General features: G+C 38.1%; 1 protein-coding gene and 1 long non-coding RNA gene across 3 annotated transcripts in view; one reads left to right on the top strand and one right to left on the bottom strand.

Annotated features, from left to right (window-relative positions):
- Positions 1-27,690, top strand: part of LOC103280163 (uncharacterized) — a 45,935-nt gene that overhangs the window by 10,839 nt on the left and 7,406 nt on the right. The window contains exons 2-3 of one of the 2 annotated variants that reach the window (XR_010006035.1): positions 3,175-3,252; positions 22,220-22,802. This is a non-coding gene — a long non-coding RNA (uncharacterized LOC103280163). Of the gene's footprint in view, positions 1-3,174; positions 3,253-22,219; positions 22,803-27,690 lie in introns of those variants that run through there. The other variant, XR_507208.3, reaches the window with a different exon arrangement.
- rab31 (RAB31, member RAS oncogene family) overlaps positions 3,702-27,690 on the bottom strand; it is a 55,487-nt gene continuing 31,498 nt past the window's right edge. The window contains exons 4-7 of the mRNA XM_008118187.3: positions 22,072-22,143; positions 20,786-20,892; positions 11,306-11,415; positions 3,702-8,332 (exon numbers count right to left, since the gene is read on the bottom strand). Of these exons, the coding sequence (XP_008116394.1) occupies positions 8,235-8,332; positions 11,306-11,415; positions 20,786-20,892; positions 22,072-22,143 (387 nt within the window). The 3' untranslated portion in view covers positions 3,702-8,234. The remainder of the gene's footprint in view (positions 8,333-11,305; positions 11,416-20,785; positions 20,893-22,071; positions 22,144-27,690) is intronic.

The following is a 27,690-nucleotide window of genomic DNA, read 5'->3' as shown; positions in this document are numbered from 1 at the left end:
CTCTGCCCACTTGGTTGCCTAGCAACCAAGGGACAGCCAGGTTTCAGTTAGGGGACAGGCAGATTTAGGCCTCACTTAGGCTTCTTCCACAGATTATCAGATTTGCACTGGATTATATGGCAGTGTAGACTCAAGGCCCTTCCACACAGCTATATAACCCATTTATAATCTTATATTATCTGCTTTGCACTGGATTATCTTGACTCCGCACTACCATATAATCCACTTCAGTGTGCATTTTATACAGCTGTGAAGAAGGGGCCTCAGATAATCCAGTTCTGAGCAGATAATATAAGATTAGAAATATACAGTAGAGTCTCACTTATCCAACGTAAACAGGCCGGCAGGATAAGTGAATATGTTGGATAATAAGAAGGGATTCAGGAAAAGCCAATTAAACATCAAATTAGGTAATCGTTATACAAATTAAGCACCAAAACATCATATTATACAACAAATTTGACAGAAAAAGTAGTTCCATGCGCAGTAATGCTATGTAGTATTTACAGTAGAGTCTCACTTATCCAACACTCGCTTATCCAATGTTCTGGATTATCCAATGCATTTTTGTAGTCAATGCTTTCAATATATCGTGATATTTTGGTGCTAAATTCATAAATACAGTAATTACTATATAGCATTACTGTGTACTGAACTACTTTTTCTGACAAATTTGTTGTCTAACATGATGTTTTGGTGCTTAATTTGTAAAATCACAACTTAATTTGATGTTTAATAGGGTTATCCTTAATTCCTCATTATCCAACATATTCGCTTATCCAACGTTCTGCCGGCCTGTTTATGTTGGATAAGTGAGACTCTACTGTACTGTATTTACAAATTTACCACTAAAATATCACAATGAATTTAAAACACTGACTACAAAAACATTGATAATGAAAAGGCAGACTGCGTTGGATAATCCAGAACATTGTATAAGCGAATGTTGGATAAGTGAGATTCTTCTTTAATATGAAATAATTACTGGGATAGAATAATGCAGAACAATATAATCTCTAAAACCAGGACAGTAAATAAACAGGGGAATTCCACACAGGAAACAATCAGGGCCAGCTAACACCTCCCAACAAAGTATTCCCATCATCAAAGTCTGGCAAATCCTCTGTTTTCTCAGGGCCACAGACAGTAGAAGCACATAAAATATCGCAAACAACATCACTCTGAAAACAAGGGAATTCCAGACAGGAAACAATCAGGGCCAGCTAACACCTCCCAACAAAAAATTCACTCAGGGAGGAAACAGCCAGGCTTTAAAGCTGCAAGGCCATTACATCCTAATCATTTTTCCTAATTGCAGCATTCATACTTGCCTCCAACAAACAAAAAACCAATCAGAAATATTGTATATTCACAACCTTTAGGAAATAATATCCCCTGATGGCGCAGCGTGTTAAAGCGCTGAGCTGCTGAACTTCTGGACTGAAAGGCCACAGGTTTGAATTGGGGGAGCGGAGAGAGCCCCCACTGTTAGCTCCAGCTTCTGACAACCCAGAAGTTCGAAAACATGCAAATGTGAGTGCATCAATAGGTACTGCTCCGGCGGGAAGGTAACGCCGCTCCATGTAGTCATCCCACATGACCTTGGAGGAGTCTACGGACAACGCCGGCTCTTCGGCTTAGAAATGGAGATGAGCACCAACCTCCAGAGTCAGACATGACTGGACTTAATGTCAGGGGAAAACCTTTACCCTTGACCTTAACTACTACCAATTCCTCAATACTTTATTTCCCATACCACCAGACTTCGCCACAGCAACGCGTGGCCGGGCACAGCTAGTGCCTTTATAAAAAGGTACAATTAGCAAAATCGGTTTGTTCAAATACATACAATCAAACTGGTTAGAACCTGAAAGCAAAAAAAAAAAAAAATGGCATGAAGAAGTAATATACAGATTGTTTGCACTACATTATGTGTTTTTGCTTCAAAGAACAAGAGAAGTATATTCCCATTGTAACTAAAATGTTTTGTACTTACTTTGAAACCTGTGTTCACATGTCTACTGCCTGTTTTGAAGTCAGATGCAAACTAATTTTGTTATCCAGAGGTATTTAAGAACAGGGGGCTAGTTTAGGTGGTCTCCATGAAGAGTCTATGTACAGCAGTGGTTCTCAACCTGTGGGTCCCCAGGTGTTTTGGCCTACAACTCCCAGAAATCCCAGCCAGTTTATCAGCTGTTAGGATTTCTGGAAGTTGAAGGCCAAAACATCTGGGGACCCACAGGTTGAGAACAACTGATGTACGGGATTCACTCAAGAAAAATGGAAAATATATCAATGCATTTGGCCTGAAAGGGTAGAAACTACTTCTATATTACTTTATTCTTCAGAAAAATAAGCTCTTCAGTTCATATCGCATAATTATCTTCAGCTTCTGAATACGTTGATTAGCTTTCCCCTTCTTGTTAGCAATAAGTCTGGGATCGATGGATCAGGAGATTACTCAAAGTAATCTGTGACACAGTATAAGTGTTGAATAGTCAGGGACATGTAGGAACAATTGCAGTTACGGTAGAGTCTCACTTATCCAACATAAACGGGCCAGCAGAACGTTGGATAAGAGAATATGTTGGATAATGAGAGATTAAGAAAAAGCCTATTAAACATCAAAATAGGTTATGATTTTACAAATTAAGCACCAAAACATTATGTTATACAACAAATTTGACAGAAAAAGTAGTTCATTACACATTAATGCTATGTAGTAATTACTGTATTTACAAATTTAGCACCAAAATATCACAATGCATTGAAAACAATGCATTGGATAATCCAGAATGTTGGATAAGTGAGTGTTGGATAAGTGAGACTCTACTGTATTTCTATCCAGAACGTAAAAACATTTTGTTGTATTCTAATTACTACTACATGCTGATTTAATAGATTGCTCAATTCCTCCCTGGCAAACTTGCTGCCTGTTTCTATGCTTGTTTATGTGGAAGCAGTTCCCACTACTATAATGCAACCTGTTCCCAAATAAATGTGTGTATGATAGTACAGTGTTCCCCCACTTATCGCGGGGGTTGGGTTCCAGGACCACCCGCAATAAGTGAAAATTCTTGAAGTAGGGACACTATATTTATTTTAATATTTATACTTTATATTTAGTTAGGTGGCCTTTCTCTCCTTCACAAGCCCATTTTGCACTTTTTGCAGTTTTAGTTTGGCGAGGCGGGCAGCAATTTGGCAGAGAAGGCTGTAAACCTGCAACTCCCAGGCCAGTGAAGCCTTCAGGTAAGAGGGGGCGGGGTGAGAGTGCATGTGTGAAAGGCAGGCACCTCCGCGGCCTAGTCCTCCATGAGTTGCTTTGTGTTGTTAAATTGGTTAGTTTGATAGATAGATAACACTTTTGATTGGATAGCATTAAGGTCCAAGGCATTCTGAGTGCCTTGGACCACAAAACATGCAAACATTTTTGTTTTAGTAAAACAATGGAGAAGGAATGGTAACAAAAAAAATCCATAGTAAATTGAAATTATTTCAACTAAAGTTTAAACAATAAAAATCTACACTATATAACGATTGTATATGCAAACTACAAATATGCATCTATTTTACGCTATCAGGCTTCTGCATGGATTTTTAATAGCATTTCACAGGGGAAAATTCACCAAGTATAAATCTTACTGTTCCGTTCTGCAATCACTTTTATTTATTTTTTATTCTCTAATGAAGGCCAAGAGTCACAAAAGTTAAGGATGTTTATTAGTATTAGCCATTATAGATTAAATAAGAGCTGACTGAAGCAGAAATCTTATTTGTGTCCATACAACTACAACATAGAACAAACAATATTAACAGATTACAACATCCCATACAAAACTAACAATGGGACCAGCCCATTCAAAGCCCTTGCTGAATCAATGCCAGCTGATAGTACTGAGCACAAAGCATTACACTGATTTTGGGTTTAAACAATTATCATGTAATACAAAAATATGTACTTGATATAGTATATGTCTACACAGAAAATACAGGTGCCTGTACCCCAAAACCCTGCCACTTCTGAGGGCGAAAACAGATCTTTCTGGTTTTTACATAAGCAAACAGAATGGAACTAGCAGCGGGGAAATTATGTCACAAGACATTTTGTATTGATTGAGAAGGAAGTGAAATATGCTCATGCCCTGCACCATTGTAGCAGGTAGAGGAATATTTTCTGCTGGCATTCAGTCCTCATGTAGAGTAAATTTGGAGGAAAATGGATGGTAAAAATGTTAATGTCCAACATTTTTCTTCAAGAAGAAAATCTATGAATGGAGATAGTTTTGCTTTTTCCATCAAACCCCACTATTAAGTCTTACTTTATGTACATACAACAGTATTTTGATTTATGCCTGAAGCAATTATTTTTCCCAAATGATTTCAAATATGAATTATTACCGGGTCGTAAAGACTTGTAACTTTTCAATGGGTCTTAAACACATGCAGGATTGCCTCCATAAACATTTATACACTCTTAGGATCCTAATTGAATTTAACATGATATGAGTGACTATCACGTATGTCCTGAACTGACACTAGGTTTGCACGAGGCTTGCATGAAGGTGCCACCCAGCATGTTGTTACCTTCACAGAAACTGCGAGAGCCATGTAACTATCCTCAGTGTCAAGCATGAGAAAAATCCAGTATCAGGAGAACCAATTTACCTTTTCTCAAAAGTCTCTTTCAGTGATGGTGTCATGATTCCTTTCTGACTGTCACCGTAACATCGTAATACATCTTGGTCTGGAGTAGTCTGGCTAATATTAAATACCTCTCCCTAAATTGCAAGCTCCATGAGAGTTGTCATGGGAATTAAATCAGAATCAGAGTGCTATAATTATAGTGTAAAGATCCCCATGTGCTGCTTACAATTCCCCCAAATTCCCATTTCTGAAATCTAGAAATTGATTGCTAGCCACTTCCAGAGAGAACTTAATTTCTTCTATCCACTCTAGAGGAGAGAGTAATTTGTGTAATCTGAAGTACAAATTTCATCAGTCATTGCTACAGGAGATTCCAGACCAAATTTAGTTTACAGAAAAGATAGGTGTTAGATTAGTGCCTAGAGAAAAGTGTTCGTGTACCTGCTTCTTAGATATGAAACATCATAAGCCCTTGCAGCACCACCTCATTTCTCTAAAACTGTCTTAGACTACTCAGGTATGCATGACATGAGTTTTGCTACATTGGAAAAGTCTGACTACTATGAAAGAGATATAGTTCAATAATATAAGTGAATTAGGCATTGAGAAATCAGTTTCTTCTCCCTTAACTATCGCAAAATGGAGTTTCAAAGAAGGTCATGTTACTAGAGAGCCTCCTGCCACCATTCTGGCAGGTTTCAGAAAAGATTTAAATGGTTATTTAAGCACATTAATGCAGCTAACTTACAACTGGTTATGTATTAATTTTGTTCTTCCCATCAATATTGTACCATATTACTGAGGGTTGAAAATAAACCTAACCTAGTCTGTAATACATTAAAAGATGGCAGATAGGTGCACATTTTTCTTACAGTTATTTAGACCCAGGTTAGAACTTATATTTTACACATTGTCATGCTTATAAGAACTGGAGGGCATTGTGGACTATCAACATTGTGTAACATATTTAACATAAAAGTCATTGAGATGCCAAATCGAAGCATGCCTGCCATCAAAGACATTGGAATGTATTTCTAAACAAATATTCGTAAGATTCACAGGATTGTACTGTAATTGTAAAATCATGCTTTTTCTATCTGTATTCCATGGTAGGTTTTGCTGTGTCTCCATTTGAAGGTTATTATCGGGACCCTTTTTATCCTAGTTTGGATTTGCACATTACAAGCCCTAAGGCAATCTCATAAACCTTTTATTTCTCATCAGTAAAATATTCCCTGTTTAAATTGCTGCTATTTTCCTTATCATTGATTTCTTTTGTCAGTCTTGCTACCAGTAAGAAAACCAAAGTATGACAGGCTATTCCATGGCAGAAAACGATTCACACTAACTCCATGCATAAAAAGATAATTGCTATCTCATACTAGCAATAGCAATAGGAAAAGAAAGGGAGAAACATATATTGTTATTTGGCAATCTTCACTCCAAAAGGGACAGTTTTAGTCACAGGACACATGGCATATCATCTATTCAGGGGACAGATAACGCCTATGATTGAATAAGAAACAATGTTGTTTCTACTTATATGTGCCTTTAACATTCCTTTCCTTTAGTCTACAGAACAGTGCCAAAAACACGATAACATAACATGATAACATAACATGATAAGGCTTCCCCTTCTCAATCCCACACAGAAGTATTTTTTCTTTGACTGGTGCCCACAAAAGAAAATCTGACTATACAGCTTTGCATTTTTCATTAATATTAGCATACTCGCTCAAGCAGCTGAATGAATTATAATTATATAACCTTTTCAGTTGCTTCCCAATCATAAGGTTTTAAAACTATTTATGTGGTATGCAGTGAAAATAAGCCTGTGGTCATTTTTTAAAAATGCAATAAAATTTACAAACAATTCATTTATAACCTGTTCAAAATGGAGTATTTTATCATTGTGCAAACAGTAGTTTGTGAGCTTTTAGTTATTTTAATGGTAATACAAGAACAACAAAACTAACTGTTCTCAATTTATCTGGCAGAGATCATGTTATAAAAACTACCAACATGAAGTATTTATGTATTTCCAACTGGAAATGCATTGGCTTTACAAACTCATTTTGGAATATTTTAATTGGTAACAGTACAGTATCTCCTAGTCCTATCACCTACAATTATGACCAGCAAAGTTGTGCATAAATCTGCTACATCCATTGGCTTCAACTCACAGGTGCAACACTAATGTTAGTGCTATTTACTTGATTACTTGCAACAGGTTCAAGCAAAAATTGTGGTGAAACTACAGAATTAATTTGCAATTCACAAACACCAATACTAAGTTGTTACTTCCACTCTGTTTTGTGGTTTGGAAACAAATTGTTCTTCCTGAAGCCATAAGAGTGATTGTCTACTTCCAGATATTTTAACAGTATCAGATGCCAGCACAATGGCTTGAAATGTCTGGAATGGGCAGAATGGCCCTTTTACTTGTGCAAGGAAGCCCTGCTGAAACCTCCATTTCTTCATCCTAAATAGCCCATAGTGCTCTATCACACAGGCTTCCAGAGGACTCATTTATCCTCTGGATTGGATTTAAGGAATGTAGGCAACTGTAGCATAAAAAATAGCAAAGATACACATATCAATCTCGGAATCCAAGCTAGGATTTTTCGAGCTGTTTTAGAACTCCCTTAGGAAAAGGTCACATGCGAATACAACTGAATGTTCTGTCAATCCTGTCATTCAAACAGAAATGGATAGAGCAAGAAAGTAAGTATTATTAATTGCATTAAAAGTTCACCATATTAAGCCACATAGAAAAGAAAAAGACAACAATTGAAAGATCCAGATAGTATCATATACCTGCCAGATGGGTTTTAAATGGATATAAGTATTAAATGAATTCTATAAAAAGTACTTATTTTATCCTTTTTGGCCTCTGCTGCAGTATGTGTTGTCATTTTTGCTATTATAACTTTATGTTAATGAAAACATTTGTCGTTTTCATTGTCTTCCATGTAAATGTTCCTAATGTATATTAAAATGCTGTGGTTCTTCTTTTCCAATACAGAAGAAATAAAAGCTACAAACTAAAATTATCAGAATTTTATTATTATTTGTAAAAAATACTAGGGTTTTCTATTTGGGACGGAAACATCTCTGTCTGATCTATAAAAAGTTATTTTTCTAAAAACAAAGCTGTTAAAGCCACAACTAGTAAGAAAAAAAGATAAAAATCGTACACATCCTTCACTTAGTTAAAATACTATACACTGTAGTTCCATAAAGATCAATATAAAACATGTGTTGTAAACAGAAGAAAAAGATTTTTATATAAAGTGTATCATTTGCTTGATGAGTGACTTTGAGACAAAATGCCTATTTAAAACAGACATTAGTTTAAAAAATTACTTTAAAAAGTAGATCAAGGTTCATCGCTAAAGTGAATTGTCCATTTTAGCTTTGAAAAACCAAATTGAAGCACTTTCTCCTAATGTTCCCATTGATAGTTATTGATGTTACTGCTTTTAGACAAAGTATTTTTGTCACTTAGTTTCTGAATTCTGTCGCTCCATAAATAAGCAAATCATGTCATGTTATTTTCAAGTAAATCAAGCCAGTTCAAGTTGGTTTTAACAGCATCGCCTAGTCATCTGTGTAGTCTGCTTTCCAAGTTTGATTGTTCCACTGTTACCATTTTCATGAGTTTCCAAAGGTGGAATCTGTCGACCTAGAAATTTTGAAAAACGAAACATATGTAGTTTATTAGCCCCTCAAAGTAGCTTGATTACAGAACATTTGTTTCATAACTTTCTGGATGTGCTTACACTTCTCTACTATATGCATCTCACCAAGGCAAAAGAAAACAAGGACGTATCTAATGGTGGTGATTTTATTCCCATACTGTATTCATTTCTCTTTTTAATTTTGTTTTTGAAGTATGACAGTAAATAATAACAAATTACTATAATAGAAGAGATACAAACAAAACAATACACAGCAGTAGAGTGAAACACCTATCACCAACATTAATTTTAAATGTAGCCCAATCCAAAAATGACTATACAATATCCCTTTAGTAACACAACTGTTTTAAATAGATTAATCAAAATATGAATTGATTTATTGATGGACCACATGATGACTCATTTAGTTACTGATGAAACTGAAGGAGAACAAACTATAGCAAACATGTCTAGTCTGAATTTACACTACATTCATTCATTTCTTGAAAAAAAGCTCGGAAGCCTTGCTCCCCCAAGCACTTATCAGAGAATGAGAATCAAAGGTGGGAAGAGAAGTGAGAGATCTATGTGTATCAGATTTTGTAGCGGTAGAGGGAAATAATAAAGTAAAATGGAAGATAAACAAAAACACAGACACTATAAGCAATCAACTAAGGAAAAGTGTGATTTCCAAAACGTGCTGCGGATGCGGAGAAACAGTTGCAAGTCTTGGGAATACATCAGTGCTGCACTTGTTATTTAGAACCTGCTTCCTGTAATTAGGCCAAATTTTATGAATCAGAGTTGTAACAGATAAGACATGCGAAATTATATTTTATTATTCAACCCAACAGCACCTCCTTAGAGAAGTTAAAAATGGCTTGGCTTGCTCTCTTCTGAAGCAGATTCAGTATGAGCTTTATTCACTGACCTATAATGATTGATAGTGCCTTCTTGTCAGACTTGTCTAATTTCATATGTCAGCATCTGCCACTGATTCCAATGTCTCCCTGCCTCCTCCTCTCCTGAGAAACTAACCGTATCCTTTTTCAAGTTCTTTGCCAGCATAAGCTCTCTAGATGTCAATGGTTTTTCAGACAGCAAATCATTTTCAATTTCAGATTTTAACTTTTATGGAAATGGCAGAATATTTCCTCTGCAATGATTGGAAGATGCAAATCGGCCCTCAAAAAATTCTACTCATACTTCTGAACAAGGAAACTAGATTTGGCCATTTTGGGCAATATTTTTTTAAATCACAGAAGACAAATTGCTTGTTCAAATCTCCCATGATATTGGACAGATCACCCATATCTTTGATAGGAAGAAAAAAATGTATTCCACATGACAATACAAAGAGAATACATAGCAATAGGTGTCACAAACAAAAGGGGTAAAGTCACACACTTATGGCTTGGGAGAAGAATGGGCTAGCAGCTTCATCTTTTCTCTGTAATCTGGCTTAATTTATCCACCAACAGCAGCAGCAGCAAGTCTCACATCTAAATTTGACAGAGCATATTCCAAAAATTGTTTTATTTCAGAAATCTAAAATAGAACAATATATGGCCTCTTCAGAAAGGAAAATGAGGTCAAGGAGAAAGATACAAGATAGGGTACCATCTTGTAGCTTTCTATCTCGGAAACCACACTAACTGGATATTGGTGAACAGTCAGAAGTATTTGTAAGCTGATCGCAATCACCAGTCACTAATCTAATATTTGTAATATAATACATAAAAAACTAAATAAGAAGCCAGTGTTTTGCCATAATAAGGGTAGTCAGAAATCCTAAATCTCAAATTTCTGTTCCGTACAAATCTCATGTGTTGGCCTGGGCCAAACACTCTTCCACAGTTTAGCCTACCTCCCACGATTTACTGACCGTGGAAGCCCTTGGAGGAATATATATATCAATATCAAATATAACAATAAATAAGTAGCACACATTTCAGCCCAAGAAAAATGTAGGCAACTATTTTTGGTTTCTATATCAGTGTCATTAAGGATTACAGTCATAAGGCTGTTCACACATATTAAATTATCTCTTCTCAGCAGCAGACTAAAAATAATGTAATATTGGTGGATTTATTTAGTGAGAGGTGGTAGAGTTAGATGTAAAACAGCAGCAGCTGCAAATCCTTCACAATGTCTCTATCTATACGACTGGTTGTGTAGCAAAAAAGAGAAAGCCATACTGACAGCAGCACATGAAAGTAACTCTTTATAAATAACATGTGACTTGTAATGAGGGTGTTTGTATGCATAATGAGGTTATAACTAAATCTTATTGTAATTCAATGAGGAAAAATTCTTTTTCAGTGTAACTAATTACTTTTGTAAATATGGGACTGTGGTAAATGGTAGAGGGGAAATAAGACCTGGTTTAAGTATTGGCTCCTGCACAACCTTGTGTTTTTTGTGGGTATAAAGATAACAGCATGGTAGATCTATATTATGTTCAAAAATCCAGATTGTTTTTAAAAAAATCATGTGATTAGATTAACTACTTAGTTAAGTCTGATAAAGAGGAAAGTAAAGAATTACTTCTTTATTACTGTAGCTATAGTACTAACGAATGGGGACTGGAACTACACCTGTATTTGGTTACTTTTCAGATATTATCTTTCAAACCTCTGCATGTGTAGATTGAAGGACTCTTAGCTTCACTATTCTCCTGACTGGACATTTATTATCTTACAGATGTTATTAAAATGTTTTACATAATTCTGGTTATATGATAAACATATGTATTATTTTGCATGTTCTATGATTTCATGCATTCATTATCTTCCAGAAGTAATGAAATTCTGAACTATAGATTCTGAAACAGCTTCAGTTACAACCTAACTACTTTTCCCATCTTCCATATAAAAAGCATTCAGTGCATCAATTATTTAGCAAGGTTTTGTCAAAACCCAAACAATTCAATTACAAATACACACAAATGCATAAATTCAAATTTTGTTTTTACTTACTGATTCCTTGAAAAAGTTCTTCAATGTTAATTGCATTTTTGGCACTCGTCTCAACAACAATTGCACCTATAGTTTCTGCATATTCTTTGGCATCTTTCGTAGGTACCTCCCTAAAATAAAAGTTTCACATGTTAAACTGTTGGATATCAACAAATATTACCATTCAGAAGACCACTTTTCCTGTTAGATCCCTTTTCCCACAGTAACTGAAGCAACATTAGATAATATATTCTACTGATACATAACGTCTTTCCCCAAATGATTTAAATAGGTGAATTGTCCCACTTACATGTTTCTAAAATCTACATAAGAGCAAAGGTACCATATTTCTTCAACACACTCTCCCCCCATATAAACATTTCTAAAAATGGAGTGCATATTAAAACCACAGGTCCATCCTAGGGCATATTTTGTTGGTGATGGTACTTAAATTAGTGTGTGTGTTATAACTGACGGTGTCTTAGAATTGAATACAGCATGGGACAATGGAACTCATCAGTTACATACTGCTCAAAAGTACAGATACTTTGGAAATATTTGTAAAATTTGATTGTATGATGTACACAAGACAGTCTGATAGACCTCTGTGCACAAAAGTAAAACAATACAGGTTTCAGAATATAACCTAACCTGAACCACCCTCTTACTTCAGTACGAGGAATTCATTTTGACTTTTCTATCCAAAAACAATTGTAGGCATAAAAATATTCCTTGAAGAAAAACTGATTACTAGTATATAAAGTGTTGTTGATGAAGTAGAACATTAAAAATATTAGGAACTCAATGAGCAGTTTCATACTGTTGCTGTTTAGTATACTGTTGCAATAAGGGTCTTAATATTGAGGGCTTACCTTCATGTACTGTCATTTTTCTAAACCAAATAAAGTTTTATCATAATATGTGAAGCATAACCTGTTTAGTCTTTGCATTGCAGTTTGTATACTACAAAATACATGCCTAGTCCAATTGGAGCCTAACAAAAAACAAACACAAGCACAACTGGCCATAACCTAATTGGTGACAGTTGATAAGTGTTGACATGACATAAGGCCCAGATCGTGAGAAATGATATATTTAATCATGTGTTTATACAGCCACTGTGTGATTCCCTAGGTTTTTAGCCTGTCATTGGCCTGCACCTCCCCCTAAAAGTCCCTTAAGGAGATACTGATGGGACCAGAGTTTGTTATTATGTACAGGGGGTTGTATGTCCTCCTTTCTCCCAACGGACCTGAATGAAACTTTCAGTTTCAAACTATCCCTGCCCCTGGGGTTCTCTGCTTCTCCCTCCCTAAAGTGTATAAAATTGTGGGGTCTTCTGGGAAGAGGAAAGGAATCTCAGAGCCTGCAAATGCAGTCCCCTTGATGCCTCGAGTTGTGATGCAGCCTGGAAATGGACTTCTGGATGAGGCTGTCCTTGTTTCTTTTCTTAGAGACAGACAGATTGTCAAGTTGCATGGAGGATAAGGTATGGGAAGAGGTTCATAATAACAAGCACAGTTGATAATCTTTGAATGGCAATGATGTAGCAAGATGTCAGTAAGTCAAACACAAGAAATATGTGCTAAAAACTTTCAGGTAAGGTAAGCTTTACAAATATAGCCTAGTACAATGCTGGATTGTGGACTGTTGCTCATCTGCAAGCTCTTGACTGTGACAAATGTACATGAACATTATACAACTGTAGTCAATGTGGACAGATATAATGCCAGTCTGAAGATGCAAACTGTCCTTATTTCATAGATGCTGCTCAGTCGTTTAATCGTTTCCGACTCTTCATGACCTCATGGACCAGTCCACGCCAGAGCTCCCTGTCGGCCGTCACCGCCCCGCCAGTTCCTTCAAGGTAAACCCAGTCACTTCAAGGATACCGTCCATCCATCTTGCCCTTGGTCGGCCTCTCTTCCTTTTCCCCCAGCATCGTGATCTTTTCCAAGCTTTCCTGGCTCTTCATGATGTGGCCAAAATACTTCAGCTTTGCCTCTAATATCCTTCCCTCCAGTGAGCAGCCGGGCATTATTTCCTGGAGGATGGACTGGTTGGATCTTCTTGCGGTCCAAGGCACTCTCAGGATTTTCCTCCAGCACCAGAGTTCAAAAACTTCTATCTTCCTTCGCTCAGCCTTTCATAGATATTGAAGTATAATTTCTAGGATTTGTTTCCAACATTTTGTCATGTGCTATCATCTGACAGAGTTACTTCTTTAACAGTGTCATTCTAAAGACCAAAACATTATAGTTGCTATTAAATCTTTAAAAGGTAAATCTAGACTATTCTATTTCTCAAAAGAGTTTCTTTAAAAATAAATACTGGAATGCAGCAACATGAGGCACACGGTAACACTTGAATCGTATGACACTCCTCTTCTATGCCACCATAGCTATAGCAGGTAACTATTAAGCAAGAGGTAAAAGGGGGTTTCATATACTAATTTTCAGTTTCAGCTCACTATTTGTAAGATAGGGATAAAGATAATTGTTCTGACATGATCATTAGGGGGTTATAAAATGTTTATGTATGATAGGAAAGAACTACTTTTATATCCAGTTAATGACAAATGTATTATACTTATAATTACAATTCTTGCTTATAGCCAAGAAGAAACACTACTTGGTATTTAAACAATTTGAGCATAAGCCTTGGATTAATTTCCCAAAAAACCTCATGTAGTGACACATAGATACACACACACATTTAGAATTACTAGAATTTAAATTGCACAAATTAAGCCAAATGAAGGGGTACCTCCAAGGACAGGCAGAATGCTTTCACTTGATAATTATAATTTCCCTTGCTCTACTATAATTTGCGGATTGGAGATATCTCAGATTAAGGGTTTTAGGAAATGGGCCCTAGACACACATTTTGCAAGGATACATTCTCTTCCACTCCCAGCACAATCCCTCTTCCTGTTTAATTCCTCCAGCAGTTCCTCATAAAGAATTTCTTCCCTATGTTGTCCCTGATCAGGGCCGGCCCCACTATAGAGGCACCTGACGCCGCCGCCTCGGGCGCAGGCCCGGGGGGGCGCCGTCAGGCTGGGCGGGAGGCGGGGCACCGCCCTGACGGTGCCCCGCCTCCCGCCCAGTGCGCCCTGGCCCGTCTGGCCTTTTCTAGCTGGCCAGACTGCAGCGGAGGTCCCTCCAGGCCGCAATCGCGGCCTGCAGGGACCTCCGCTGCAGTCTGGCCAGCTAGAAAAGGCCAGACGGGCGAGCGGGAGTAGCGCGGGAGGCGGGGCCAACTCTGGCCCCGCCCCCCGCCCAGCGTGCCCTGGCCCCGCCTCCCACGTTGCGTGGGAAGCGGGGCCAGGGCACGCTGGGCGGGGGGGGACAGAGTTGGCCCCGCCTCCCACGCTACTCCCGCTCGCCCGTCTGGCCTTTTCTAGCTGGCCAGACTGCAGCGGAGGTCCCTTCAGGCCGCAATCGCGGCCTGGAGGGACCTCCGCTGCAGTCTGGCCAGCTAGAAAAGGCCAGACGGGCGAGCGGGAGTAGCGTGGGAGGCGGGGCCAACTCTGGCGCCGCCCCCCCCGCCCAGTGTGCCCTGGCCCCGCCTCCCATGCTGCGTGGGAGGCGGGGCCAGGGCACGCTGGGCGGGGCCAACTCTGGCCCCGCCTCCCTCACTATTCGCCCTGGGCCCGCCTCCCACGCAGCGTGGGAGGCGGGGCCAGGGCACACTGGGCGGGGCCAGGGCGCGGGAGGCGGGGCCGGTGGCGGGGGCGCTTTTCAGCACCCCCGCTTCACATTCAAAAATATCTCTGGCCGGCCCTGTCCCTGATATCACCTTATTTCATACAAGTTCCTCTTCCTCATGACTTGAAATATGACAAGGTTCCACTGGTATAGGAATCGGGTGGCGCAATGGGTTAAACCCTTGTGCCGGCTGGCCTGCTGATTTGAAGATTGGATTGTTGGCCTGAAGGTTGCTGAAGACTCTATAGACAGCCAATTCTCTATACCAGAAGCAACTTGCATTATGTTCTCAAGTTGCTTCTGACACAATAAAAAAAATTCCCTTGTGAGAGAATTAATACTGCATCAAAAGGTCATTTCAAACTGAAATTAAAGTAATTTAATCAAAGACTGCTTTATTTAATACAGGAAAAGATTGGTCTACTTCAGAAAAGGGACTAACACCGTTTCCACAAACCAAAGGATATTGTAGACTCAAAAAATATGTGCAGAATAAATGGAAGCATATATACAGAACATATGCATGTATCACGAAAAGGGAATGCTGGAAATAAAGGGCCCACAAGTATTTTTTGTTCTCTTAAGCATTAGCAAGTAATAAATAGCCAGAAATCAATTTGGATGTATTCCAAAAATCAATTAAGGAAGATTTGTTAATAGCTTGTTGAATCCCCCTTTGTTCATGCAATGAGGCTAATTAATACTTTAAAAAGAAAAGTGTAACGTATTATCCTGTCAGCATCAGAAACCAATATAAATCTTTGTTTCCTGTTTTTAAACATTCCAGATTAGTTTAAATTAATCTGAACATGGGACTGGATCCAGCATTTTATCCTGAGAGCAATAATTTCCTCCAGACAGATTTCTGGGGCCCTTTCACACTACATATTTATAATACCATGATTCAATTTTAATTGCCATGACTTCAACTTACGGAATCTTGGGATCTGAAGTTAAGAGAGGGGTATTTGGAATTAGCAACTGGAGAGCTCTGGTGTCTGACCAAACTACAAAACCAGAATTCCACATCATGCATTCACAGCCATTGAAGTGGTATGATAGAATCACAGAGTTGGAAGAGACCTCATGGGCCATCCAGTCCAACCCCCTGCCACGCTACTATAGTACATTTAGTACTAGGGTTGAATGAAAAGTAATGCCTCCACCTTCGTTACTTGGGTTTGGATGGGAATATTTTAATAATCAAACGCAGAAATAATCCTTAGAATGTGCTCTTTAACTACCACTACGTATTCACTTTTCCACATAATCACCAGACAATTGGATACATTTCTGCCAACGATGAACAAGTTTTCTGAAGCCGTCACGGAAGAAGTCCACAATCTGTTTCTGTAACCAGCGTCTCACAGTACCCATCATGCACAGATCTTCCGATAGCCAAGCAAAGCAATAATGTGACACACACATTCTTGAGAAATGCCGATTATGCTTGAAATTTCTCTCTAAGTAATACGACGATTGTCCTGAATCAATCTGTCAACCTTTTGCTTGTGAAACTCGGTAGTTGCTGTCCAATTCTTTGTTTGTCATGCAAGTCAGATGTTTCCACCTCAGCATCTTTAAACTTACTCGCCCAACAACGCACAGTCACATCAACACAATCACCATAAACAGTTTGCATTCTCTGATGAGTCTCCTTTGGGGTGACACCTTCTGCTGTCAATAATTCAATGATTGCACGTTGCTTAAGTCACATTGACCAACTGTCTGCGCAGGGTTTCATACTTCATACTTTAACAACACAACCGTTCAATGCTAAGGCTTCCTGCCAAATGGAACTGTAGAGGAGAGTCTACTGAACAAGCCAGTACCTGCCGCATACCAGTACTGCCATCTGTTGAGGAGTTACGAAGGTGGATGCATTACTTTTCATTCAACCCTCGTATGTACTCTAATTGCATATTGTGAAAAGCCCGTGCTTAGAATAATTTTACTAGTAGAAAGAGAGGGAGCTGTTTTCAGCAATCCCTCATGCCCTTTCTGTAAACCTTCAAGGGCAGATTTGCAAGAGGCTGTGGGATAAGAACCAATGAAAATCACAATTTCTTTCATTTCATTAATGGAAACATTCTGCTAAATCAGGAGCTTTAAGCTAATGGAAAGAGTCCTGGATCCAGTCCACAGATTAAATATGAACCCCACTTTTTGAACACCTCACTCTTTGTGCCATTCTTCTTGTAACACTGCTCTTGTCTCTGAAGAGACCTTAACGCTAAGGACATTTGCAAAATGTTCCCAGACATCCCAAAAGGCTAGCTACAGAACTGCTGACAAGCCACAATTTTGGATATAAAAAGAAAAACAGACAACACTGCCAATAAGCAAGATAAATGCTAATAGCTTGTGCGTACACGGAAAGACTTCATTGTGCCAGTATTTCTCCTAAGGACAGGCACTTGAGTGTCTGTCACCAAGCCAATTCACTTCACCAAAAAGATGTATACTGTATTTTAATTGATTATATGACTCCATCTCAAATACCTGATTGCAATTTGTAACTGAATCTCCTGACCAGCCAAGCTTGATTTAATCAAGCAAATGTCTGTTTGAGAACATTAAAGCAATAAATCTCTGCCAATCAAATGAAATGGCTGCAAACAATCAAACACTGTATTTACACTGCTTCAGTAACACTTATCCCCTTCACAGAGACTGGTGTGTTCAACACTTCACAGAGAGCAATTACCTACTATTGCTATTTTAAATCTGCTTATTACTAAGATAACAGAGCAATTTGTTTTCTTTTTTCCCCTTCCTCTAGAAGTCATCTATCAAAATATACTGGCCTCCCTGTGCCATATCAATCCTCACAATACAACTGGCTTCAATAAGAAAGGATGAGAAAGTGTGTTTAGCACCCACATTGCCCATGACCCTTTTCTGCAGCCTCTCAAGACCCCAGATTCCCCACACATGTTTGGAAGGGGATACAAAGTAACCCTTAAAATGTCCCAAGTAGCATTACCCAGCAAAATAAAGCCCAAAATCCCTTTGTTTAATATGTCAAAAATGGGTGATTTGGGTCCAACAAACACACAAACGCAAAAGTACAAATGGAAAGTTACTTGTGCTGAAAATTTGCAACTAAACCACTCACCAGTCAAAAATTGGCTCCTGTCTTGCTTTAGGCTAGTTGACTATCCATGATATAAGGAGACCCCTGGCAAACTGTAAGTCCTTCGTCCCAATCTTTAGAAACTATATAGATTTGTCCAACAGTTTGTGCAAACAGCAGGGTTAAGTGTATTGCAATAAAACAAGAAAATGTATTATAGCATAAGCTTTCCCATACTATAACCCACACCACCTGACCCTCGAAAAGCTAGTCTTAGGTATATGAGCAGTATTATGGGCTGTGGGATAGACGGTGAGGCCACAGTGAAATGAAGAAACAAATTGCAGTAATACCACTGGTCATCCATCAGATCTAACACACACTGTAGCACTAGGGTGATTAAAAAAATTTTCAATCCAATTCAGACTTCTGACCACAAATTAGAACTTCCTAAAAATTATAACTCAACTAAAGCGTTTTGGAAAATCTGGGTCTTTATCTGGTAAACAGAAATGTTGAGAAAACCACTAATTAGTGAATGTTTTTAAACAAGTGTGCTAATAGATTCCTGTACTATCCTGGTTTAGTAGATTGTTGTTAACAGTCATACATAACAAGATTTCATATTCAGACCAGAGCAGTACAATATCAGGAAACAACACAGAGATAAATCAATGCAAAAGCTCTCACCTGCTTATAAAAATAATTGAGAAGCACAGGTCAAATTTTGTTTAGGTTTTGCTAAGAAAACTTGACATAATTTTGTGTAGCCTATTTCAGCTTGGTAGTATTTGAATTTCAGCTCTTAAAAAAGAGCTTTAGCATAGCAGGTTAACCAACAGCTGTAATAAATCTTGCCAGTTGAAAGTTTGGTAGTTCGAAGTCTGATTCGGGGGTGAGCACCCGACCCTCAGCCCAGTTCACTGCTCACCTAGCAGATCGAAAACAGCTGTGAGTAGATAAATAGGTACCGCTTAAGTGGGGAGGTATTTTAATGGCACCATAAGGAAATACCAGAAAAATGCCAGCAAAGGAGTAAATCTGTGAACAGAACTCTTCGACATGGAGGATGGAGCGACAGCACCCACTCCCCGATGGCTGGAATCAAGCACAACTTCCACAACACTAAAGATGGAAAACGCCTATACCCCCCCCCCCCACACGATGGCTGGTCTATCTATCTGTATTGTTGTCTGTCCTGTCTAACAGCATTGAATGTTTGCTGTATACATGTTCTGTGATCCGCCCTGATTCCCCTTCATGGTGAGATGGGCAGAATATAAAAACTATAAATACTGTAAATAAAATGTCCCTGTAGTTACTTGATAAAAGATAAGAAGACTGATTTTGGAAAACACCAAGGATTGATAACCTCTGCCTCTGGATTACTGCTTCATATAGCAACTCAGCTTATCTTTTATACAGTATTTAAAATGTTTTAGTACACGGATAACTCTTCAATCACACATATCTTCCAGAACTCTTAATTCTCACTGCTCAATGTTGAACACTGCAATTTTTGCATCTCCAAGACTGGAAGGAGCTCTGGCGTGGACTGGTCCATGAGGTCACGAAGAGTCGGAAACGACTATGCGACTGAGCAGCAGCAGCAAGACTGGAAGGGAAGCCTGTTGTCATTGAGTGCAGCTCCTAACCCAGCCAAAGAAGATAGGACAAGAACCTTTGTGACCGTATCACATTGTTCCAGCTTGATCTATTATTAAATGAAAAGCTTTCAATCATGGCCAATATTTTGTGGGTGCCAATAGGCATTTCATTCATCAGCAAAAGTTTTGCAGATGGAGACATCTGGAAATAGATATGGATTTAGATCATTTTTAATTTTTTTACATCTAGAACTGTGGCAGGCTTCCAGTGACCTAAAGAAGTCTTCCTACAACTCCTATCATACTAGCCAGCCCAGAAATTCAAGGAGTCTATTCTAAAGAAAGTGGCTCTCTTGGTCTCTAAAATTGTTTCAAACTTTTATTCTGTGGAGAGGGGGGAGGAGGAGAAGGATTCATGGCAATGGGAAAACTTCATTTAAAAAACCTACCCATACCAGAAAATATCCACTCTAACTATAAGTATACACCTTGAGGTTATTTTATTTTTAAAATTCACTGATTTTAGTTATTTCAAACTGTTTGTAGCTGTGACCTACAACCAGCAAAGAACGAAGATGAAGTCAGATAAGGTACAGCCATTCTCACAAAAGCATTCAGTTAACTCTGTCATGTGTCCTTCCACATGGTCCACAAACTCTTAAAATCATTTAAAGAGGAAATTAAAACATCCTGCTGCTTGGTAAAGCAGGGGGTAGGAGAGTGAGCAGAGGGAAGAGTTGAACAAGTACTAATGGAGAGGAAAGAATGACCAGTGAAAAAGAAAAAGAGCAGATGAAGTGATAGAAATGAACAAAAATGGAGGAGAAAAGAAATAGTAGTCTAGTGCTCTAGCGCTTGTGAGTCTGGATCCTTCTGCCTGTCATATAAATAACTATGAAGTGGAATTATAGAATGTCTATTGTTTAATGTTAAGAAACACGATTTTATATCAAACATCCATTGTCGAGATAGGCTGCTTTATTAGCTTGGTATGAGCTTGTGTCGGTACAGTGAAATGATGCAAATCACATTATAATATAGGTTACTCGTACCCTTTTATCCTATTATAGAAGAAAGTAGAGGACAACAAGCTTTTTGAATACTCTACCTAATATCAGAAAGATCACATTTATTTCCAGCAATGGCCATTACAATGTTTTCAGGTCCATGTTCTTTTAATTCCTTTACCCATTTCTTCAGTGTATGAAACGAATCCTAAAAGAAACACAAGACAACAGCAAAGAACTCAGTAAATGCATGATATTTTAAGATCTCGTGTTTTAAAATTGTGGCACCTGTACCTTAATCCTGTAGCCTTTTACACTAGCATTTTATATCACCTTACCCCATGGTAATAACACATAAGACCACTTTTACTAGCAGGCTTATGTTTGGCCTGTGGGGGGGAGCGTGATTGGAAAACTATGTTTTTAATCTGTTTTATTGCATTTATATGTTTTAACTGTTTTATAATTTGAAATGTTACATTTATTATTTGTATGTATAATGAGGCATTGAATTTTGCCATAATCCGTAAGCCACTCTGAGTCCCCTTTGGGGTGAGAAGAGCGGGGTATACATATACATAGCAAATAAATAAATAAATAAATAAATAATTTGAGAAGAGTCATGTATATGTCAAAAACAAATAACAATGCATATGTTATTGAAAAACATATCTTTTCATAGGTTTCCCAAGCTAAATACAATACTAAATACATCTCTCAATCTCTCTAGATAGGATATGGATGCCATTCCTTTCAGTGGAAACTCCATATGGCTCCTGAGAATGGGCTAATAATTCTAATTTATGGAAGATCTATATTTTTATACACATTTTAACTGTGTAATTTGTTTTATATGTTTTTGATTGATTTGCATGTTTTAGTCAACTGTGTTTAATCTATTTACTTTTAATTGTTTGTCTAATTGTTGTTTATTATGTTACTGCACTGGCATTAAATGTTTGCCATTTTTACTTTGGAAGCCCCCATGGGGAGAGAGGGCGGGTTAAAAATAAAGTTTTATATATATATTAATATTATATACTACCATTGATAGCATAATTTTTTCATAGTTGTTTGAGCAATAAGACCTGACTTCAAATCCCACTTCAGCTAGAGTTTCAATGCAGGGCTAGTTTATTGTGACACAACTATATGTAGATATGTTATCAGGATGCACTTGCACTCTTAGTATTCAGGGAACCTATGTTTATGCAAAAAGGAAGCACTTATGAATGCAAAGCAACTGTTTAACCTCAGCAAATAATTAATATCCACAAATGGAGAAAACTAGACTACAACATTCTAGTATTTTTAATGAATGGACAAAACTGAATTGTTTTGTTGTAAGCTATACTAGTAATGGAACCATTGCAATCATATAGCTTACCTGTTTGGTGATATCATATACTATGACAGCTGCTGCTGATCCACGGTAATACATTGGTGCCAGTGAATGAAACTATGGGAAATTGAACACAAGAATAGAATAAGACAGCAATTAAAATGTCTTATAATTCTGTATGTCTCAAATCAAGGAAGGGCTTCATGAGAACCACCACTCCTCTTGATGTTCCTCCAGCAACAGCAAGGGTGTCTCTCTGGGCAGCTAAACCAGGCAACTCTAACTGGATGGCCCCCCAAGAGGGTCTTCCTCCAGGGGCAAACCAGGAATGGGCAACTTGGAAGTCCCTGAACAGACTCAGAAGTGGAGTGGGCAGATCAAAAGACAACTTGGCAAGGTGGCACTACCTGGAGGAATCCTCCACCTTGTGTGACTGTGGAGCTGAACAAACAACTCAGCATATGTATGCTTGCCCACAATGCCCTGCCTCATGTACGGAGGAGTTGTTGTTTAAAGCTACAGACAATGCGGTTGCTGTTGCCCGCTTTTGGTCCAAAACTATTTAGTTGCCTGTGATTTCTTTTCTTTTCTATTTTATTTCCATTATTTGAAATGTATTTGCTGTACCAATGCTTTTGACACGAAATAAAATAATTCTGTATGTCAATAAAAAATCCATTAGATCTTTTAATCAGTGTCATGTTACCATTTGCTCATTCATCTTATCTCTATTAAAAAGCATATGTAATTATCCAATTACTAGTCCCAACAGATCCATTGAGTCTATGGGAACAATAAATCATCACCTGCATATGTTTCACTGATCGGCTCTTTGTTCTGTAATCAATACTATATCAAGCCAAAAATAATTCACACTTAGACAAGGACCAAATGGGAAAATGAAGTGAGATACTTGATTTTTTAACATTTTTTTATAAATAGACCATGTATCATATACCTCTTTTTCTTTTTCTAATTATTCTTATATGATATGACAGAGTGCAAAATACTAAAACACTATTTTATTACAATTCTTTGATTGTGATTTCTAGAATATACTTTCATAAAAAATAATCAAGATTTTGGATTTATATGAAAAATAAATTCAACAAATATACATGGCTCCCCACATTAATTGGGGTTTGAGGTAGAAAACCCTCCAAAATGTGGTTAAACCACACATATCTTCAGGGACCATTCAGAAAGAGCTTTATATATGCTGATGTCCTTGGTTTAACATCACAAGCAAAAGACTTTGAAACAGTTGAAAACCAACTTACTAATGCCCTGGAAGATCTCTCCAGCTACTATAAAGATCACCACCTGAAGCCTAGCCCTGCCAAGACACGTGTGTACTTAGCATCCATGTAATCATGAAGCCAACATAAAACTGAAGATTACCTGGGAAGGCCAAGAGCTTGAACACTGTTCCAACCCTAAATATCTCGGCTTCACCTTAGCCCGAACACTGTGCGAACACCAAGCACAAAGTAGCAGCATGCAATAGCATCCTGTGGAAACTTACTAACAGTGCATAGGATGCAGACCCAAAATTAATAAGAACATCAGCCCTGGCCTTGTCTTACTCAACTGCTAAGTATGCCTGCCCAATCTGGCATAAATCTGCCCACGCAAAGCAGGTGAACATAGCACTGAATGAGACATGTAGAATAATCACAGGATGTCTTAAACCTACACCTGTTGATAGACTCTATAAGCTACCTGGCATTGCCCCCTCGATGTGCCACGGGAAGTTGCTGCCAATTGCAAGAGAAATAAGGTTGAACACCCTGAAAGCCACCCACTCTATGGCTATCAGCCTCCTCCCAGTAGACTTAAATCAAGGAAAAGTTTTATGAAAACCACCACTCCTCTAAATGTTCCCACAGCAACAGCAAGAATATTTCTGTGGGCAACAACATCTCTGTTGGGGGATGTTTAGCAACTGAAATGTCACAACTCCATTCCTAGCAATCTAGCCATTCTCTCCCCTCAACCCCTCAAACGAAGTTTGCTGGTACACAAACTTCGATGGAGGGGTGGATGGCAACTGAAATTGTCCCTGGTCATCCCCCGAAACCATAGTAGACATACAAGTAATCAAAACTGTGAATGCCAAACTTGCAAATGCAGAGGGATGAATGTAGTTCATATCTGCCTAGACCAACAATAATTCCTTCAAATTTCCTCCACCGCCACATTTTGTGTACCATCTCCCTTCTTGCTTTTCTTGACAAGTTTTCATCCATCATTTCCAACTATTGCCTATAGTATATTGAGAGTATTTTGTAATCAGTTTCTCCTATTTCTGACTAGCAATTCTCTGAACTCCCATACTCCATCCAACAAACATGGGGTTATTTTGCTAAGAAAAAATATTCAAACTCTTTAAAATCTGCTAAAGTTACCAGATACAATAGGCTATATTTTAGAAAAAGGGACTAGTAACACCACATCTGGGTATACCTCATCTAAAAAAAGCCCTAAGAAATTCATGGGGTTTGCCATAAGTTGACAGGCAACTGCAACATCTGAGTAAACATAAATACCGAGCTTCAAACTTTGAAGAGAAACAAAAATACTTCTGCTTATGAAAGGAACAGAGTTAATATTTAATTCTTGGCATCTGGAATTTAATATAGTTCAAATGCACATGATTTCATGTGATTTCTTAACAGAAACTGTCCTTTGACTTAAGATTAAGAAAATACTGTACTTCTTGACAATGAGTGTATTATTAAAAACTGTAATTCTGGGCAAGCTGTGGGTGATGGAAATTGTATTAAGACATTTCCTTTTTCAAAAGCATGACTTTTTTCACAATATGCCTTTATAAAGAACACACTGCGGAAAACATGAAAACATGCACTCATTTTCCTCTCCTGACATTACACTATATAGAAGACAAGATTAAAGGCTTTTTCTTTAAAATCAGGAAATCTGAATGCTATTATTACTATTATTATTACTATTGCAAACCCAAAGTCCTGAAAAAGAAGAAACACTAAAGACAGGAAACCCATGATGATGAGGGAAACCTTTTGAGTAGTGGTTCTCAATCTTTGCTCATCCAGATGTCATGGGCTTCAACTTCCACAAGCCCTTGTTAGCAGTAAAAGCTCCATTCTGGAAAATGGAAGTCTCAACAACCAGAGAACCACTGGTTTAGAAGATACACAGGTTAGAAAGCTAGATAACAGTTTTTGTCTCTCACAAACAGAACAACAAAGATTATCTACTGACCAAGATCTATATGGAAAGGTTGGAGAACAGATAGTTAAAAGGGAATATGACAACTATCTTCTAATGTATGGAAGAGTGTTGCACAAATAATTGGGAAAATATATATTATAGTTAGTGAATTTGATATCTTTGAGGAAGTAAAAAATGCTATATACATCATCTGTGCAATTGGCCCTCTACTTTTGCATGGATTAAAAGCACAGCTCCCCCTTAGAAATAGAAAGACTACGAATATCTTGGGGGAGTGGGATGGGGCACTGTTGCTGCAGCTTCCAGAGTAAGCGAAAGAGGATGAACAGGCCATATGCCAGTGGTTCTCAACCTGTGGGTCCCCAGGTGTTTTGGCCTACAACTCCCAGGAATCCCAGCCAGTTTACCAGCTGTTAGGATTTCTGGGACTTGAAGGCCAAAACATCTGAGGACCCACACATTGGGAACCACTGCCCTATGCGCTACCGTGACTTCACCTACCCTCTGGATCCTATTTACTTTTTTCTTCCCGTGTGTTGTATGTGTTTTTGTTTTTGTTTTTTAGCTTGGGCAAAGAAGAGAAGGGAAAAAACATTTATAGCACATGGGAAGAAAGGTAAGAGTAGATCCCACATGACACTGCCGCTTTACTTATTCTGCGGATCCTGGTTCCTTTTTCTTTCAAGTGTCACGTATGTCTGTTTCTTCCGGTATCTCCCTTCCAATTACTAAATACACTCAGGATCTCATTTACTGGTTTCCTTGCCACCTGGGTCATGTTTGTAAAAATATCCCTTTATATCATTGAGCACTAGATTCATAAACAGAGGGGCTATAATTGACTGGGTATCTGAGGCTTCTGGATCTCGACCCCCATGTTATCTGAGAACTTTCATTAGCCAGTAATAAAAACCACTGGGATGCTCTTCATGTACTCTGGAAGACTGCTTTAATTTTGTTCCAATTTGTTGAGTGGATCCCAGTTGCCTTATGCCCTCAAGTTTAGCAGTTTCCATTACTTCTGGAGTGGTTTTTCCAGTTTTCTCATTGTATTCCTACTTAGAATCTGTGTAGAAGGAATGCCCAATAAGCAAGTAAATAAATAAGCAGCAAATAAGCAGCAGTAAGATCTTCTTTGCTTTTGTCAAGAGCAAAAAAATTGTTTTTTTCTCAGTTACAACAGTAAAACAAAACAAAAACACTATTTTGTGCATAAGCCAATATTTCATACAAAGTCACCTTTGCACCATGATTATTTAAAAATGAGCGAAATGCTTGTAATTAGCAGTGGAAAAATTGAAAAAATCTTATGTATGAGAACAAATTAAGATAACATTAACCTCCTTATTAAAAGTTCACCACTCGAAGCAGGAGTTGACAAAGAATCTAGAAGGATGACTGACTGAGATAGAATGACAGAGTGTCCACTCACACTGATACCGTATTCAGGGAAAGTAATTCAGGACCAACAGGGCAGTGAAATAGTGAGGCAGCAAGATAGGTCTGATAGTGCTGCAACAGGGTCTGCAATTTAACTGAGGACTTTTATGCTTTTGGGACAAAAGGATAAGAGTCCTGGGTTTCATCCTTTCCCACAAAATAGCAAGCCTGATGGAACATATATTTGGTTTAAAGACTGGGGCTCCTTCTTCTGTTCTCTGTCAAAAAGTAACTGTGTAGGTCCCTTCCTTCAGTCTGGTGTATGTATAAAAAGACTTAAGGCAGTCCCTGGTCACGCAGAAGGAACTACGAATTGTTAGCAATGAAATGGACAGGAACCTAAAATGATCAAGGCAGTTCAGGATCTTACAGAGGTCAGAAACCAAAGAGGGATAAATAGAAGACCCCAAAGAATATTCAGGAGCCAAAGAATGTTTAGGAGCCAAAATTCAGGAGCTAACGGAGTAAGTACTGTAGATAACCTACTTCAGAAGATACATAAAATATATATGTTGGATTACAGATGAATGTGCTAAATTTTAAAACATTGCAGGAGAAAGAGAAAAAAGGAACACTTTCTACATACAGAAATAATTCAAATGCATCGAAGTGAATAACTTTAAATATTAGTAATCAACATATCCTCAGATGTAGATAAGCCCAGACATAAACATCTAGGTTTATGTATTTACATTAACCCATAGACTTCACAAATGAAGAACTGTCTTGTGCCTACAACAACCAGACATGGTTACCTCATAGAGAGAACAAAACAAAAACTCTGCTGCTAGACATTATGTATCAAAGGCCAGAACAAATCAATGTGGATTTTACCACAGCTTTCAACAGGGCCCTTGCTCTTCAATGAACCATTAATTATTTAAAGGCTCTTCAATTTCTATTGCTTACTAACTAGATTTCAGGAGCATTGAACAACTAATCCTTGAATGTATTTCTGTGCCTTTACTCAAACAAGATAAAATTATAATGCTATCAAGTAACAACAACATT

The sequence above is a fragment of the Anolis carolinensis genome, chromosome 4 (assembly GCF_035594765.1).
Source record: "Anolis carolinensis isolate JA03-04 chromosome 4, rAnoCar3.1.pri, whole genome shotgun sequence".
Lineage (NCBI taxonomy): Eukaryota > Metazoa > Chordata > Lepidosauria > Squamata > Dactyloidae > Anolis > Anolis carolinensis.
This window is presented reverse-complemented; position numbering and strand designations above follow the sequence as displayed.